Here is an 18,580-nt window from a genome sequence, read left to right as displayed (position 1 = left end):
CCCGGGGACTGCTGCTCGCTGTATGACATCAGCCTGCACACTTGCAGGCTCAGGGATCCACCAAAGTGGGGGAGGCACAAAGAGTTTTCTGACTCAATCTGATCTGTATTCCATGCTCCAGTTACTCGGAGTAATTGTGATGTTCCAGCTCCACAAATTTTATCCAGACTGCTAGGTCTGTGATGCAAGTGCAGAATATGTTTGGGACATGTTATCTAAGAGAACAGAAGAATCTAGCAAAATTAACGTTTCAACAAGTAAAGATTTTTGAACAGTTTTCTTGCTGCTGAGAACTGGCTTGATATTTGCCACTTTGCAAAATGAAAAAAGCAGGTGTGTGTTAGTAACTTTCAACTTCAACTTTCAACTTGTCTTTTCATCAAATTAAATTTTTTTCTGGTAAGATTTTTCTTCTGTTTTAAACATACTGCTGTTTAAACAAAGTAAAGAAGTTTAACACCACACTCTACCCCTCCGAAGTTACATACCTGATGCTGGTTACATTGGGTCTGTCCATCTTTCCTCAAAAGAATTTTTTGTCCACTGATCAGTGGGGCCTGTTACATTTGGTGTTTTAAATTATGTTATCCAAACTTCAGTAAATCCCATACTCAAATACCTTTTCTCTTGCCATTTTTGGATATAGTCCATAGGAAGTCTCAGTCCTAGCTTCTGCCTGCTCTTTTTTTTTTTTTCTTGCTAGACTTTCTTGTTGCACTGAACTTTGTTGCTTGTGATCTTTCTCAGCTAGGTAACATTTCATGTTCCTGGCATTCCTTATCCTGCTGCAATTACCCACTTCTGTACTTTGTATCCAACTGGGTTTTTTAATCTGCAGGAAATTCACTCTTTCACGCCTTCGGTTGCTCATTCTGCTCCTCCTCTTACTGGAAGGCAAGCATATGTCTATGATCAGAAGCACACACAGGAACAGTGCTACTTTGACTAAACTCTACACCCTCAAGGCAGTACTGGTCTCACCAGTCAGCAAAATTATCTACTAAAATAATACCTTATATTTGAACACCTACCCTTAGACCTGAACTGGAATCTTCAAGCAAACCTGTAAATAGTAGAACCAAACCTAATACAATGGAGCCAAAAAGCTGGCACTGCTGTGGAATAAAGCAAATAAAATAGGGATTGTCTACAGTGGCACTAAAGGAACTGTGAGAAGGGATCACGCAAAACCCTGAGCCTCTGCCAGAGCACCACCCAACCGTACCCAGCAAACTCCACCTCTTCAACTCTAGGCAGTGGCTTAAGACACAATTACAAGATTAAGACACAATTACAAGATACAATGACAGATCTGAAGAAAAATTACTTAATCCTTCAAAATTCTTGATTCATTAAGCAGAAAGAATTTAAGCTCTGGGAAAAAAGCATGCAATAGCTCCAAAATGATTCCTGAGACAAAATGTACTTACCAAATTTCAAGACTGTATAAAATTGGAGAAATTACGTTGCATACCAATTTTAACACCTGGGTAAAATCTACAAAGCCATAACTGGAACCAAGAAGAGAATCTGTTCCCAAACTTAATAGAAATATTTTGTTGTTGCTGTGATTATCAGAGGCAAATACATCTTCAGAAATACCACGCTCTGAAACCTGAACTCATGTATGAGCTGCATTAAGTTTTACTCCCATGTCTTCATGTTCACATACACTTAGGTCTCCAACTATTTTAATAGTCTTTTAATTGTCTGACTACTAATAATTTAACTTAATGAAATGAAAGATGTTTGTAGCTTTGAAGATTTGAACATGATCAATGTCTTATTCTTTAAATAACGCAATTGACCCCCTTCAGCCCAGACTGTGTATTGACATGAACATACACGTACATAAACATACATGCACACACAAACCCTTATTCTGCATTAGTTGAATAAAAGCCCCCATGTTGCTGCTGCATATGATCAAGAAACAAATGACAAAAGACAAAGTGGAAACAGATTTGCATTCATACTGGATGGGATTGAAAAGAAAAAAAAAAAAGACAGTCACATTCCAATTGAATGCCCTTTTTAAATCTCCAACCCCATCCCTAGGATTGACTTATTTAGAATGTACTCCACAAGAATACTATTCCAAGAAAATTTTTTGTCTAGAAATGCACAGTAATTCTGGTTAATATCGTGTTTTACCTATAAATACACACAGAGCCTTTACAAGGTGTCAACAACATCTTAACAGGTCTTAAAACTCTGTTTTAAGAGGACCCTTGACAGCTGACATATAAAACCCCCACATGTAATGCTCCACCAAACCAGACAACTGCTTACAATTTTAATGTAAGTGATCCAATCACTCTGAAGAATACAGTTAATGCTTCAGCCAACTTCATTAAAGCATTTTTAGCCAGTGACAGTTAAAAAAAATAGAAGTAGTATCTTTTATAAAATTTTAAAAAATCTTCCTCTAGAGCTATTATGTAGGAGATTTTTTTTGTTGTTGATACAGGTTCCCAGAGAAACAAACAGCCTAATAAACTGAGTAGAAAATATTAATTTTGTGATATAAGAATTTGACATTTGCTAGGTTTTCTTTTTTCATAAATAGGCTTTCAGAGGTACAGTTATTGCATATGTGTTCAGTATACAAATTGCACAAAGCTCATGGCAAGAAATAACTTTTTTTGGAGAGTAAGAATTTATGTTCCAAATCAGACTGCTCCAGACAGTTCCCTTTTCTTCTCTAAAATGCTACTGAATAGCACAGATGCTAAAAACATGATATAAAGTCCAAGTATTCCACTTACACTTATTTCTTTGCCCTATATTTGGTAGTATTAAAACATATGGGTTTGGACCCTCTTCTAAAATTACGATGACAAAACAACCAACTAATGTCTTTCCTCAAAAACCTTAAACCTTGGTATTTTAACCCAGTATAAACTGCAGTGTAATTATTTCACCATTAGTACAATCATGGCTATCCTCAAACCTCATGGCAAATTTTAGATTAAGGTTTATAGGGGATTTTTTACACACTAAAATAATTTCAGCTAAACAAAGAGTCAGTTCTGAGTATTTTACATTTCTTCATGCCTCCAACCAGTTTATTATTTCTCTCTTTCCCTCTTCTTTGAAACAACGTAATTAGAAGTTTTTCTGCGTTCTGAGGAAGAGATTCAGAACTGCTTAAAGCCACCTTCTGATTTCTCATGGCAGCTGTCTCAAGCAGAATATTTAATCAGGCCACTTGCTACCTATAGCAATGTTGAACAACAAAAATTAAGATACTACAATAACAAAATTGGAGTGGTTAGAAAGAACAGGATGCAATTCTGTTGACTCATGCCTACTAACACAATAGCATTAAACAGAAAACTGTCTATCTCCTCTTCTCTTGAGCTATCTCATAAGGACAAACTTCCACAACCAAATTACCTAACTCCTCTAAGATACTTATATTGTCTCCACCAGGATTTGATGTCAAGCTGACTTTAGAGACCTGAAGCTGAATTTTTTTTAGGACATCTTACACAAATGGAAACATGAAAGAGAAGAAATACTTCTCTCCTCCATTTGCAGAACAAACAGCTTTTCTCCCTCTGTACATTTCTATCACCATTTCTCTGAGTTCTGAGATAATCCTTTACAGATATCCCTGAATCTAAAGAAATGTAGATGATCACTTTGCTGTCATATGCCATCTTCCATCTACAGGTTAAATCCCAGACCTCTGTATGAAAAGAGCATAAAGACTCAACCCAACAAAAAAAAATTCCTAAGCCCAAGAGCATTAAAAACCATTGATAGAAAATAGTACTAAGAAGAGGGTCATTTGAAAGAAAGCAAACATATAGGGATTTCATCAGGGAGGTTTAAATAATATTTTTAACTTGCTGAATTTTAATGACAAAAACTTTCTTTCTGCCTATATAGTATTGTAAATTTGCAGCTTGATTTTTCCAGCTGGGATTGGAATATAGTTACATGTATTAATAACATAAGTGAAATTTCAGAGTATTTTTTAACTAGAAGGTTTTTTGTCTTCATAATATTATATATAAAGCTCACAAACTTGCCACAACATTGCTGTTAAAACAAAATCTGAGTTCCTGAAAGAAGCTAACACTATAGGGGAAAAATCTATTGTGACCATTTTTCTTTCCCAAGTGTTAAGAGTACTCAAAACATCTTTAATCCAATGCAACAAGACAAAAAGGAGAGGGGTGTGTGAAGCAAAATGAACATATATCCTGCTAGAATGTGTCCTATAGCTAAACTCCAAGAAGTTATGGTTCTGTCCTGCAACACAAGCAAGCAAAAATAGCCCCAAACCAACAGCTGCTTCAGCAGGAGGGTCATCAGAATACAAGTATATAGCAAAAGCTAATGAAAGCTGACTTGTTTCATCAAATTCTCACCTCAAGACTTTTCCCTCAAGGTGATATAGAGCATCTTCTATGCAGATTTAAGGTCTGTCCAAAAGCTGAGCAACATACATCCTGTTAACTAAGCATCCTACTTCTTACGGAAAACAGTAATTTTGTAAAACTCGCACTTCTTTCATATCACTCAAAAGAAAGGCCAAGAGTATAACTGCATTATGCAGTTAAGTATATACAGGCTTTTACAGGGCTCAGTTACTGCACCAACTGTCTAAGCAGCCTAAGTCATGCCAGTTTTGCCATAATTTCACAAACTTGTTTTGATCTCAACATTTTTAAAACAAAGACTATAATCAGTGAAGTTTGGTTTACATGTTCAGAGTCCAGCATGTGTTCTTTCAAAGAAAATATTCTCTCAAATAGTTCATAATACACTGTCAAAAATGACAGACAAGCTGCCCAGATCACATGAACCAGCTTGGTTTTATGGGGCATTTTGTCTTTTTTTTTTTTAAATGTGTAATTTGTTTTTCTCAAGTTCTACTACACCAAACACATCCAAAGAGATATCACAGCTTTACAACTCAAGTGTATGTTACATTTTTACATCAGGCTCGCAAGACCACGAAGTTAACATACCTGTGTTCTGTAAGAACATTTACTGCTGATGGGTGGTTGGCACAGTATGTAAGGTATAAGCTTTTCATCTGTGGCATCAAATTTAGAAAACATCCTCCAACCCTCTGCTGAGCTTCAGGCAACCTAAAAACAGAGTAATAAAGATGAAAATACTCTAATACAAATCAGACAGAAAAATAAATTAAAGCCCAGAAAAGCAGTGTATATTGTGTGCTGGGTTTGACTGGGGTAGAGTTAATTTTCTTCACGGTGGCTGGTAGGGGACCATGGTTTGCATTTGTGCAATAATGGAAGGGCAACAGAAGGGATAAAACTCTCCTTTTCTACACAACAGCTCCCACTTGAAGGACTAAGCCTCTTCAGCAGAAGGCTAATTGTGTAACCCACACTGAGGATAAACAGAAGACGAGCCACTAGCTTTCATCAGTCCTAGATTACAAACTTATTCGTGACACCTTGTCTAAACCACTGTAAAACATGTGCAAGATGAAATGCTTCAATTTCTCCATGCACTTGCTCTCTTTCCATAAAGGCTGCATTGCCTAACAAATGTGCTTAATTTTTGCTTCTTTTCAAGACATGGCAGTGGATTTTACTGTTGTTAATCTTTTTAATTACTCTTAAAATCAGTACTTAACTCTTCACACCAACTGTAAAGCTAAATGAGTCCTCACTGAGTACTGAATGCACACATTGTTGGCACACTCAAAGAGCTTCATTCTAAGACTAGTTCCAACAATTCTTTCTGGAAGAATTTTTTTTTTCCTGAATAATTTTTTTTTTTTTTAAATGTCAGTATTTTCTGTAGTTGTCCCAGACATGTATACTAAGTTCCTAAACATCAGTAATCAGCATATCCCCTTCAGAAAAACATGAGAGATGCTCCAATGAACTTCATTAGAAAAAAAAACATTCAGCTTTCCAGGACAACCACTCCTGCAGGCAGGGATGTTCCCATTCTGCTGAAACACAATAATTTTGTCTCAGTCCTTAAGTTTGCTCATAGCAGTCAAAATTCAAAGTTCATCCCAAGAAACTCTCCCCCAAATTCCAAAACAGTAAGTCTGTCTCCTGTTAAGCTGTTCAGTCCCTCTGAACAGAATGGGAAGACTACCCAAAATAAAGGTTGACTGTAGAGGTAAAGGTGTTCCAAACACGAGGAAATGCACACCCTGATTTGAGAGCAATGCTCGTTACAGACACCCAGAAAACAACAGCTGAATCCCCAGCTAACACGTCATGCCAGACACACTCAGGTCACAGTATCAACACTCCTTATATCAAAGGTTAGGGCTCATATTTTAAGTCTGCCTCTTATTTTTAAAAAGTTTAATAAATTCTGAAGTTAATAGAGTGGCTGCTTTTGCAGGTGTTTAGGGGAAAACCAAGGGCATTCCCCAGCATACTGAGGGAATGCTATTCTTACAGCCTTGCCAAGCAGCATTTCCTGCCAAGCAGCTGGCCCCCTTTAATAAATCCAGCAAGAGCTAATAATACATTCTTCGAGTAATAGATGCAGCCAAAGTCTCAAACTATGAAGACATATTCAAGGCATATAACTCAGTATTAAATAGCAAGAGGCTCCAATAAACAGTTGCTAAAAATGGTTAAATTCCCCATTTCATACTGTAGTGATGGGGGTGGAGGGTGAATTATGGCTGTTTGCACCAAGCAGACATCTGTGTCTTCTCAGTCTGCTGTTCTTTTAGAAAAATCAAAGACTGACATTATTCTCCTTCACACGTTGCACATGCATTGCCACTTTATACTGCACATTCTTTGTTGAATTAAGATAATTAGTAGACTTTGTAAGGGGGTGGTAACTCATCCCCTTTGACTTTTCTAATCCATGCATTTTAGTTGCAAATGCTCTACTATATTTATATATATGTAAAACTATTTTACCTGCTAAAAAAAACAACAATGCCTATCACTACATCATATAAACCTTTTATGAATTAATATGCTCCATAAAGAGCATATATTTAACATATATATGTGTATATATATATAATACATATATATGTATATTAACATATATTTAAGTTGTACCAACTTCCATTTAAAAAAGGCTGTTTTTTCAGTTAAAAAAAGGATACATGTTTCAATTCTATTTGCAAATGTAAAAGAACCATAACAAAGCCTCTGCTGTTGTACACATGCTAGAGGAATCACCATGTGACTACGTCTAAACTACCTAATGTCGTCTGCTTGTTGCGATTGCATCCAACAGCTATCAGCTCTGTTTCTCCAGACTTCCAACGAGCACTCAGTGTATGGTAACTTGAAGAAAGAAATAAAAACTAAGTGTAATTGAACTCCAAAGGGTGCAGTTTATGAAGAAACTAAACATTATCTCCTCTGGCTTCACATTTAACAAGGTTACTGAAATAAGGTGCCACTTTAACTTTCTGAGCTACTGTTTGCACAAATTGAGACACTCCTGAACTTATTCACAATCCTTCAGACTGATTTTCACCCTCTTCATTACCATACCTCTCACTAATTGTCTAATTGTCTTAGCTCTCAGACATCAGTTACTATGTATGTTTCAGGATATCTAAAGGCACAGAGTTCAAATTCCCTTAATATCCATAGCCTCATTTCTGCTGATACTCATGATAACAAAAAGTAAAGGATGATACTGGGACTTCACAGACTTTATTTGTATCGGCACTCCCAAACCAAACCTGAAATACTAAGGAGTTTTGGACTAGATTTAAATAGTCTCCTCTTCACACTCTGGCCTCTCCCCTCTATTTTTTTTTTTTTTTTTTTTTTTTTTTTTGCTTGGGTTTTTTTAAAATGCCATTTCACCTCAGGATCATCCCCAAACATGAAATATCCACTTGACTTAAACACAGAACAAGACAACAGTTACTGTGACTGCAAGAGCAGGGACATGAGGGAAAGAGAGGATAAACCCCAGCTATGGCTGTTACAGGGCAAGGAGGTAAGCCTGAGGTACTGCATAAAAGACTTCAATTGACTACAGAGGAGATCAGATCTAGCAGTCCATGTAGGCTGGTGTCACCAGCCAGCCTGTATGTCACGTGCCTCTCCTTACTGAGAAATACAGGCATGGATTAACAGTTTTATTTCCAGGTAGAATGGAATGGAATTCAATGGAAGAATCTTTTCTGGAGCAGGAGATCAAATCAGGTTCACCATCCTGCTACAAAAATACCCACAGAGCTACACTATTTCCACTAGAGATCATTTAGATCTCTGCTATCCACCACGATCTATTTCCACTAGAGATCATTTAGATCAGGCAGAGATCACCTGAAGGACACTGACTTTGTTCACAGAGATTCTTCTGCTGTGTGAACTACTGCAGAACTGATCCTTGGCACTGGACCACAGACCTGGAATGAGGCTTAGAGCACTGGACCATTTTTTGTCATCAGAAGGAAGAGCAGAGCATGGGGCACTCTTGCTATGTTTCACTGTCAGAAATCTGCTTGTGAAGACTCCAACAGCATCTCCAACCTTGTCTTTTACAGTTCTTTTCCACCATGAACCAAGTGCACTGGAAGCTGATCAGCCAAAAAAAAAAATCACCTTTGAAGCCTATCAGCTGGAAGAGTCTCACTCAATGCTAGTTAGATTTATTCCATGCACCACTTTCGTTTGGTAAATTAAGAGGAGAAGTTAAAAAGGTGGATATTACCACAACCTGGACAAGTCTAAAGGGGACAAACCTTTAGAAATGAACCAGATGACCTTCAAGGCCATGGGCAGGGTGGGAAGGTGGCACGCAACTAAACCCAAACCATATCCAAACAACCATCTCCCCCAAAACACACAAAGAACCCACTACAGCACTTTATGTTCTGAAAAAACCCCACAACCAAAAGTTTAACACCATGAGGATTAAATAAGGCAAAGTGGCACAGGCAAAAAAAGAGGAAAGCATAGGGAAGTTTCTGTCACTGAAGTACATACCAGAATTTGTTAAAGAGAAAACTCAAATGACAAACTGTCTTAAGGTGGGTGTAAAATTCAAAAAACACTTAACTCTCATGGCCAAGAAAATTTTGGAATTTGTCAAGCAAGGTAGGTTGGCAGCATTTGGTCATTCTGACATGTCAAGTTAGACTAAAACACTGCACTAGATGTTACAATATGAAGTGCCTCAATGATGGAACTATAAGCTCTCTGCCAAAAACAAAATAAAATGATAAATCTATTTTCAGCCCAGGAGCTAGTCTGAGTTTACAGAACAGGTTCACCAGCCAAAAAAACATGGCAAAGTGACAAAAAAAAAAAAAAGGCAGCAGAACAAGCATTCTTCTACATGATGGGAATCACGATGGATTAGTGGATTAGATTTCAAATAAGAGGATGCTGTATGCTCAAGTTAATGTGCTATGATGAAAATTAAACTGAAAATACAATTCGGCATGATAAGCATATTTATGAAATGAAAATAAGACAAAATGTTTGCAGTAATGCTCCAGTAACTCTAGGGCATCACTTTCTCTAACCACCTACTAGTTCGTAGTTTATAATACAGCAACATTTCATTTAGCAGGAAGAAGAAATAAAGGACATTATGAAAAGGTGCTTTAAAAGAGTTTAAGCCAAGCAGAGTTATTAATGAAAGTTTCCGAGCTTGATATTATTATTATTATATCACATTAACCTACACTGCAAGTTAAAATGAAGTTTGCATTAATATTTGTTTGAAGGTATAAAGTCTTTCCTCTCATTTTTAAGACCACCTTAAAGAAAATTAAAAGATGACAGTCTGTTCCATGCAAAGTATTTAATTTCCCTACTTCTGATACAAAAAAACTAAATCATGGTAACAAGCAAATGAAACAACAAAGAGCAGTGACAAGAAACAAAAGGAAACATTTGAGTGTGGTGTCAAACTTGCCAGAATGACTATCCTTCTTTCTCACAGCATGACAGACAGACCATTTGGAGAATGTTTCCATGACACTGCTAAATTGCTATTTGAACTACGCACCATCCTCCCTTCCCCTCTCTCTGGTCGACGTTATCTAGAGGCAGGAGAGAGGGACAGAAGGCAGGTGGCTGGAGGGCGTGGGATCTGAAGTCAGCAACAGAACCAGGCATATGTTACTGCCTACTGGAGATGTAGCTTATCCTGTCATGACAAGGCTGCTGCTTCACACAGAGCTGCTCAGGGGAGAGGAGGGAGAGGTCAAAGACAAGACACACTGAGGTGATCCAAAGCTCACTGCTGCCAAAAGAGATATTTTCTTCTCCATACAGGACATTAATTTGTTCTCACAGCAAACTGAAATTTATTAAGCCCTCAGGCAATTCAAGTTACTAACTTGGCAGAAACTAAGAAAATTTGGATTAGGAAGTTGCCTTAGCTCACTATGTGGTCAGACAAAACTAGAATATAGGCAAGGGAAATGACACAACTGAGGTTAGGAATGTAAACTACACTTTCAGTGGAGTTTCAGAAAATTGTTAGGACAATCCAAAGGGAACATGGTCACTTTCTTTTTTACATGCCCCAGTGCTGAGGCAGCAAGCTGAAAAATACCAAGTTACCACTTCAGCCTAAATTATGGAAGCAGGACTAGTGTCCTCATGCTCCTCCTACTGTGCTCCATGCTTGCCATAAGGTGCAGGACAAGCACTGAGGGGTTTTATTTAATTCAGGTTGCTCTTTCTGCCTGTCCTGCAGACCTCTCCCAGCACACCTTGATGATGACTTTTGTTCAGGCCAGAATACTAAGCACAAGCATTCTCATACAGTATCCTTCATCAAGTCACTTACCTCCTTCTCCATTGTTCCACCATCACATAAGGTCCCTCCATTCTTTTTCTTACTTTGAAGAACATATTTACAATTCAAGCCCCCAAAACCAGCACTTTTCTACTGGTATGCATTTGCATCATGAAAATTCAAAATTTCTTTTAAACTACATCAGAAGTTCTACCTTTGCAATTGCATCCTAGGGCAAATATGTTTCTGTACAAAGAATCAATATATTCACCAAACATCTATTACTGTACAGCTCTGGCAACACTTGAAATAAAAGAAAAAAAATCTATGCCAAAAAAAATATGCAAGTAGTAAAGTAACAGAAAATATTTGTATGCTAGCATTTACTCCATTCAGTATGCATGGTACTTACTTGGTGCATTCTTCTAAAGATTGTACAAGCATTTGCTGGAAAGAACTTATTTCTTCCAGGTTTCCCATTAAGTATGAAGTATTTGTCAAGGTTAACCTGGAGCCAAAGCAAGTAAAACATGTTTAGGTTTTCAGCCATTGACTAATTGTGCATTAATACTACCTATTGCCTTTAAAGAAAATGCCTACTGGTTCTTAGATCAAAGACCAGACTGTTTCAGTCAGCAAGCAAACTGAATCAAAGCAATCCCTGCCTCAAGAATCACACAGTTCACAGAAGTAAATTGTAAATTCACACTGACATCAACATTTTGACCATGTTAACCCTCCCCAATACACAAGAGATCTCAAGCTTAATTTAAAACACAGGACAAACTCACATACTTTTCACTGGCTTGTAATGGTCGCAGGTAGTTTGAAAGCATTGTTTGTAGCTCCTTAGCATAGTCATTTTCTGTTTCTAATATATTTTGTAGCACCTACAATAAATGACAGTTGCTAATTGGTACTTTTTAAGATAGATCAATACCAGTTTTAAAGCATACTAAAATTTATTTAGCATGAGAAAAACTTAAATGAGAGTTACTACTTTAAAATTCAAATATCAACAAGAAATCACTAAATACTATACATCTATGAAATTCACAGGGGGAAAAAACCCGCTACACACAAGTATTGTTAGCCATATTAAAAAAAGGCAAACTAATGGGATTATCATTACACATTTTATTGCAAAATTTGAGTTACACTGAGCTCTCTTCCATTCTCTTCCAAAGCCAGGGGTAATTATTCCCCCTATATACTTCAGAACAGACACAGATCATCAGAGGATGGTAAAGCACAATAGAGTTGCAAGAGAAATGAACCGTGTCATTTTCTCAGTCTCAATTACAACACATTACATCTAATGTTGCTAGTGGAGTGTTCAGATACACTAAATAACCTGCTAGAACACCTGAATATTAACAGATTTACAAAGATCAAGTAATTTCCAACTTCATTTACCAATACAATTAGCACTATTACTATATTTTTAAATAGTGCTGCCTAACCTTACACTGGGAGTACACTACTATAAGAAAATTACAAAGACTGATGCAAAGCCAGGTATTTACAAAATAAAGTACACACTTGGGTTTTGGCTGAATATAAATAAAACAAGTAGAATAACCCCAAGGATGTATAGGAAAGCATTTTACTGGGCCATTTCTTGGGAGCCTGCTTTAATATAGCCTCCAATATAATCATATCAGGCTCTGCTGTACTTTTAGAAGGCAACTTCTTTTTCGCTTCCTAAAAGTTATTTAGCAAGAGAACCATCAGAATTAAATGCAGTTTAGTGAACAGAGCTGAACTTCGAAAACTTACTGCTATTCACTGGTCATAAGCCACACCACAAACCTCATTTTGTTACATGACATATTTGTCAAGCCTACAGTAATATCTCATTTCAGCATTTATAAGAATGACTGTAATTGAGTGCATTATTCATTGTTGTAGTCAATACTCTTTCTTAGGAAATAAAAAAAGCCATTCATTCCTAAATGCAAACCTGATGAAATAACTTTAAATAGTTCAGTATGTCAATGAAGAATTCACTGTTCCTTTCATTGGTGTCACTGATTCTGCTTATTCCTTGAATGCTTCTATTCATTTAGGGAGAGAGAGAGAAACCATTTTTGAGTCCATTCTTTTGTTGCAAGTCTGAATCCTGAACTCAAGATTAAAATGTCTCCATTCTCTGCTAAACACTGTGACAGAAGAACGTCACAGGGCAAATTATAGCTACTAACTGGGAAATTACAGCATAAAGTACAATATGGGCACACAAATTTAAAAAAAGCTAAGGGGTTTTTTTGACCATTTAGATCAGGGAAATAAAATATCTCTGCCAACCATAGCATCAATATACTATGCTACTGCCCCATATTCTCTTACATATATATATACATAAAACAAGGAAAGCAAATTGTTCAAAAGGTAATATAAAAGTACTTGGTATCCATGAGGTTGAAAACAAAGTGCAAAATCAGTATTTTTCAATATGTTTTTCCCCATAAAAATCTCCCAGCCCAAAGTCATTACACTGGCAGGAAAAATTAGTAGGGAAAAGGAGACTGAAAGCCAGGGCTAAAACCACAGTGTCCTGATGAAGAACTGAACAATATTAAAAGACACCAAAAGACAAAAATCAACAAATTTGCTAAAGATCTTGAAAGACTGCACTACTATCCCATTTTCTCAAAGACTACTTCCATTCCATGCTATGAACAGCTGTCCTAAAAGCCTGAAATGAAATCAGTTTCATGTTGGACACACTTCATTATTTTCCCTGTGCTGGTTTGTATTTTTCTTTGAGGATTTTCTTTGCCATATGGAGAAGATGGGATTAGAGGAAAAGGACTTAAGGGCAGGGGGAGGTAACAACAAGAAAGCTTAAAAACTAGAATTAGTAACCTGACAATTAGTGGAAAAAGGAAAATTAATGCCACTGAAAATAAAACCATGCTACAAAACCCGTGCATAGCATCAGGTGCACTTATACATCTTTTTATTCCAGTAGTTCACAGTGTTACACAATACTTGAAATACACACAGTTTCAGCAGTCCCCAGAACACATTAAATCTATTACACTTCCTTTTAAACAACTAGTTTTCACTGCATACATTTTTTTTTTTTTTTTACTTTGAGCTTAGTTTTAAAGAATAACCTTGCTTACATAGCTCTAAAACAATTTCTGTGATATCTTGCATTCTTCCAGCTTGACTTACCTACCTCACTGAGAAGTTATGAGGATTAAACTCCTGGTCTGTGCTTTGAAGTGACAAGTAGTCATTACTGCATCTCAGTATTTTGACACCAGAAATCCCTTACATTCCTCATATCCACATCTCGTCCACATGATCTAATAATCACCTTTCTTCCCTTTCCTGCTTTCTGTGCATTCTGGCTGCTGCAAGAGCCCATGAGACCTTGAAGACCTTGTTTCCACAACTGCACCACAACATTTGCGCAGGTCCGACCGAGTGCCAAAAGAGCAGCACTCCAGTGGCAGCCTTTGCAGTCCCTAACACTGGTGAATGGCAGGCACACACAACCAAGCTCATACAGCACTGGCTCTCTCAATCACATGGCATACAAAATTCAAACATGGTTAACAATTCTGTCACACAAAACCTCAGACTTCTCCCTGAGGCCATAACTACCACCCAAAAAAGGATTTAAAATCACCTGTGTGAAGACTCATCGCCTTCCAAATTGGTGGGAGAAAAGGCAGAGTTCAGAGATACATTTGAGCATGATCCTGTAGCACATTCACATTTTATCATAGAAGTATGGCACTTAACCAAAATATCACATAGTTGAGCAAAACCGTGATCAGTATGCAATTTTCCCGGATCACAAGAATTTCTATGATGAACTCCTTAAAACAGGCCCTTGAGACAGGCAATGTAAAGCACTGCACAAGTATAGCATATCTTGAGGGGCCTCAAAAACTTATATGAACTTCAGTAGACAACTTGATCCAACTTTAAAAGCGTAGCCTCAAAAGGAGTGTTTGCTTTCTACTACTTCTCAAATACTTAGAAGGAAAAAAGGTCAACCAAATACTCAGAACTGTGGAGAAATTTGCCCATTTCTTCATCTGCTTTTGGACCAGCTACCTAATCTCAAAGCAACTGTAAATGGAGAGAACCTAATTTTATTCTGGAAACAAAGTTATAAACTCTCAAGGGATCTGATGTAAAAATAAAACTCAGAGTAACGCCTGCTCTGTCTTCAGGGAATAACATGCAACAATACACCCACTTCTTCAGTAATAGGCTACTAAATTACTTCTACATGAAAAACACTTCAGCACAAGTCTGGTTCATATTACACACTACTATAGACTTGTACCATTCTGTGGAGGACAAAACCTCAGCATTCTCTACTAACCTGAATTCCAGAGCCAAGCCAAATGTACATACATAACAAATGTCTGCGTTCTCAGTAACACATAATGCAAGGAGAAATTAATTAAGCACACTGAGACTAGAAGGCATGTGATTTGTCTCACAAGCTCCAGACAGAGCTTGTGATTCTGTGAATCTACAGAAATAAAGAACATGTTTACAAAGGGGTGAAGAGCAGAAGAAGGTGGTGAAAGTAGTCTCATCTTTACATTAAGTACTTTTCCCTTAGCCCAGGCCTCCTCCCAGAAAGGGAGCCTCTCTTACCACTTTCTGAACTGTCCCTTGATTTTGTCCTCAGTACCCTCAGGTGCTGCCTGCACAAAACATTCCTTAGGGTAAACAGCAATCAGTAACCACAAGGACTGTGGAGTGTCAGCACATCCCCATGTGGGGACAGCCACAACTCAAAAATATACATAGTCCCAAAGTACCAGTCTCAACTCAAGTTTGGTAGCCAAGAGAGACTAAAACACAGATTTTAACTCCTTCACTCGAGCTCTATCCTTTCAGCTACCAGTTGCCAAAAGTTTTTTTGGAGCTCTTCTGCTTTTTCCTCAACTTTATTATCAGTACAGACTGATGACATTTAGTACAGGGAAGTCCCATGTCTGCAGCTTAGGAATTACGACAGAACTAAAACTCAACTCAGACGTTCACTTCAGTGAACAGGTTTGCTGTGTGTCTTATCTACATGTAAAACATGCAAAAATCATACATATTTAATAATAATTGAAAATCTTTTATAGCTATATTGACATAGAAGTACAAAATGTATTTCAAAAAAATCTAAATGTGAGCATGTCTAATTTAGATTTCAGACACAGCAGTACAGTCTTACTTCTCTGAAACAATGGGCATGCCACATTTTCTAAACCAGAAAAAGAGAATGGTGAGTTAAAAAAAAATGTAGGGGTATTTGCCACACTGTGGAAGAACATGAAACCAAGGCAATTACACAATTTATTGCAGACATTCTTAAAAATAGGACTCTAGGGTCAGTGCTGTAATTTACAACATATCCATATATTATTATGAGATGGCCATCTTCACCCTCTACAATGTCATCAACAGTTATTAAGTAATGAGCAGTCAGAACAGTTGGCATCTCATTACATCAGGTTAATTGTACCAAGAAAGCTACACCTGAGCAAGAAGAAAAATTAACTAATCCTAAGAATAGGTATATGATGGTCACTGGGGTTTCAGGGTTTTGTTTGTTTGTTTTTTAATTAAATACTTTAAAAGTCAGCCACAGCTGTATCTCCCAAAGTGTAGTAGCTTGAGCCTCCACAATTAGAACAGGTTACCCAGGGAACAATTATAAAAATCACATAAACCAAAGGTGATATTTCAAAATCGTATGGTATAACTTAGGTGCCTGAACAAATTCAACACTTAGTTTCTCTTATTTTCACTTAAATACACTCTCACCACATCCACACACTACAATAAGTTAAGAAAAAAACCCACTATAAAGACAGTGAACACAAAAACAAATGAAATCAATCCACTATTTTCTCACTGGATATAGCACAGCAAGACCATTACATCCTGCAGTTAGAGGGAAGGGTGTGCCTGCACGGATACTTTCCACTGTGACCAGCAGTTGTGGGACCTGCCAAAGACCCACAGTCCTCCCTTCACCACAGAACTGCAGCTACTGACAGAGGCAGGAATGGAGCCAGATGGAGGAACAGGACCTTGCTTCAGAGCTTTCAATTAGGGACTAGAGACAAAACACCTCTGTTCTTCCAGGTGCTATTCCTGCCACAACCACACAAGACGAAAACAGAAAATGATGCTTTATGATCCTTTTTAAAAACTGACATATAGAACAAAAACCCATGGCAGCTGCTTGGAAGAAAAGGGAAAGAAAGGTTGTGGTTTGGTTTTACACCAGCAGGGAGCAGTGCTTAACAAAAACAGTAAAATGCTTTTTTTGCTTCCCAACGTATCTACTCAATAAATAAATGATTCTCAACATGGTTACAACACACTTAAAGATGGAGCTGGGTATGTTTTGTACATGCATCTACTAAAGAGGTCTGAGTACCAGGTTAAGAACTCCTGAGGGCTAAAGGCTCACTCTGCCTGTACTGCCTTGCTGTGAAATCTATCCACCTGTATAAGGGAGAGGTTCCTTAAGTTAGCAAGAGTTGATTTACAAACATGAGTACAAAGTAAGCAAATCAAACACTTTGAAACAATCTCTTATTCAACAAGGACAAAAACATAATTTAACACGGCAGAATTTCAGTACTTCATGGAGATTGGGAAATACTGATTGCACATGTGGGGGATGGAAATAAAAAAGGAAATTCACAACTAACAAAACAAGTAAAATGAGCATAGTATTACATAAGTGCCAATCATTCACTTACTTTAAACTATAATTTTTGCATCACATTTAATAATCCATGTACGTAATATTCTATTAAAGTAATAATGATCTTCTTTATATGAGAACCCACCAATACCCCTATCTAGTTTTGTACTTCCTGGCAAGACTGCCTTTATTTTGTGCAGATAAGAGCATTTAGTTAAATGACATTCTACCATACATTAAAGCTCACATGGAGGAAAAAATGATCACTTACCACATTGTAATAGCTTTTGTTAATTGCAGATGTATCAAAGCCTTTAGGTGGACTCTTCAGTGTACCTGATTTGGGGGAGACTGGTTTTTCTGAAATATAAGATATCTTGGGGTCAATGGGGTGCAATTTCACAGCTCAACACTAGAGGTCAAACAAACTGCTTTAAAATATATATCAGGATACAGTGAAAACCGTGCTCCACTGTGAAACATACATAATTGTACTTGGAATATGTTCACAATGAATGGAACTCTAGCCTCATCAAAGGCAAACAGAAAAACTCACATTCTTTTTCCTGGAACCAGAAAGACAGTTAATAAAATTTGCTTTTCCAAATTTATTTTTCAAAAACAAGATGTTGTAATAGACTGCAATTAAAAAACAAAAAGTAAAAAAAAAAAATCAGTAACAGGCATTTCCAAACCATATACGCACTTTCAAACAAAAGTAGTGTAAAGTTTTAATATTGCTTTAATGAACTCTGTGAAAGCAAGTGACCAACCAAAAGCTGAACACTCCAGAGGTGAGACATTACTCTCAGTCTCAAAACAGAGATTCAAAACACTATACTAGTGAAGTGACTTACCTTATGCCCAGAAAATTATCTTTTAAAACAAATTAGCTTCTGCTATAAATGAAGTATAGAATAAAAATGTTTATGCACTGGACAACAGAGTTCTTCATAACAATAAATGCTTCCTGTAACCCATAGGGAATCTAGCCCTCAGTAATGCATACTCTTCCTAGAAGGACAACATTAATCTTCAAGATCAAAACAACAGTCCTGAGAGTTACCCAAGTGCTGACCCAGAGCAGAGAAGCAGAGAAAACACACTCCTAAAGCCTTCCTTCCCACCACTACCACTCCTCTAAGTCAATCACAGAGGAGCAAACATGAGGAGAGAGAAAAACAA

The 18,580-nt window shown here is 37.2% G+C and overlaps 1 protein-coding gene across 9 annotated transcripts in view; it reads right to left on the bottom strand.

Moving 5' to 3' along the window:
- Positions 1-18,580, bottom strand: part of ARHGEF7 (Rho guanine nucleotide exchange factor 7) — a 117,991-nt gene that overhangs the window by 37,400 nt on the left and 62,011 nt on the right. For 8 of the 9 annotated variants that reach the window (XM_086880184.1, XM_086880185.1, XM_086880189.1 and 5 more), the window contains 4 exons: positions 17,667-17,755; positions 11,497-11,591; positions 11,114-11,209; positions 4,986-5,108 (listed from right to left, as the gene is read on the bottom strand). In XM_086880184.1, coding sequence (XP_086736310.1) covers positions 4,986-5,108; positions 11,114-11,209; positions 11,497-11,591; positions 17,667-17,755 — 403 coding nt within the window. Of the gene's footprint in view, positions 1-4,985; positions 5,109-11,113; positions 11,210-11,496; positions 11,592-14,029; positions 14,096-17,666; positions 17,756-18,580 lie in introns of those variants that run through there. The other variant, XM_023918285.2, reaches the window with a different exon arrangement.

Source organism: Cyanistes caeruleus, chromosome 3 (genome assembly GCF_971803275.1).
Source record: "Cyanistes caeruleus chromosome 3, bCyaCae1.hap1.1, whole genome shotgun sequence".
Taxonomy (NCBI): Eukaryota; Metazoa; Chordata; class Aves; order Passeriformes; family Paridae; genus Cyanistes; species Cyanistes caeruleus.
The sequence above is the reverse complement of the archived record's forward strand: the minus strand, read 5'-3'. Positions and strand labels throughout refer to the sequence as shown.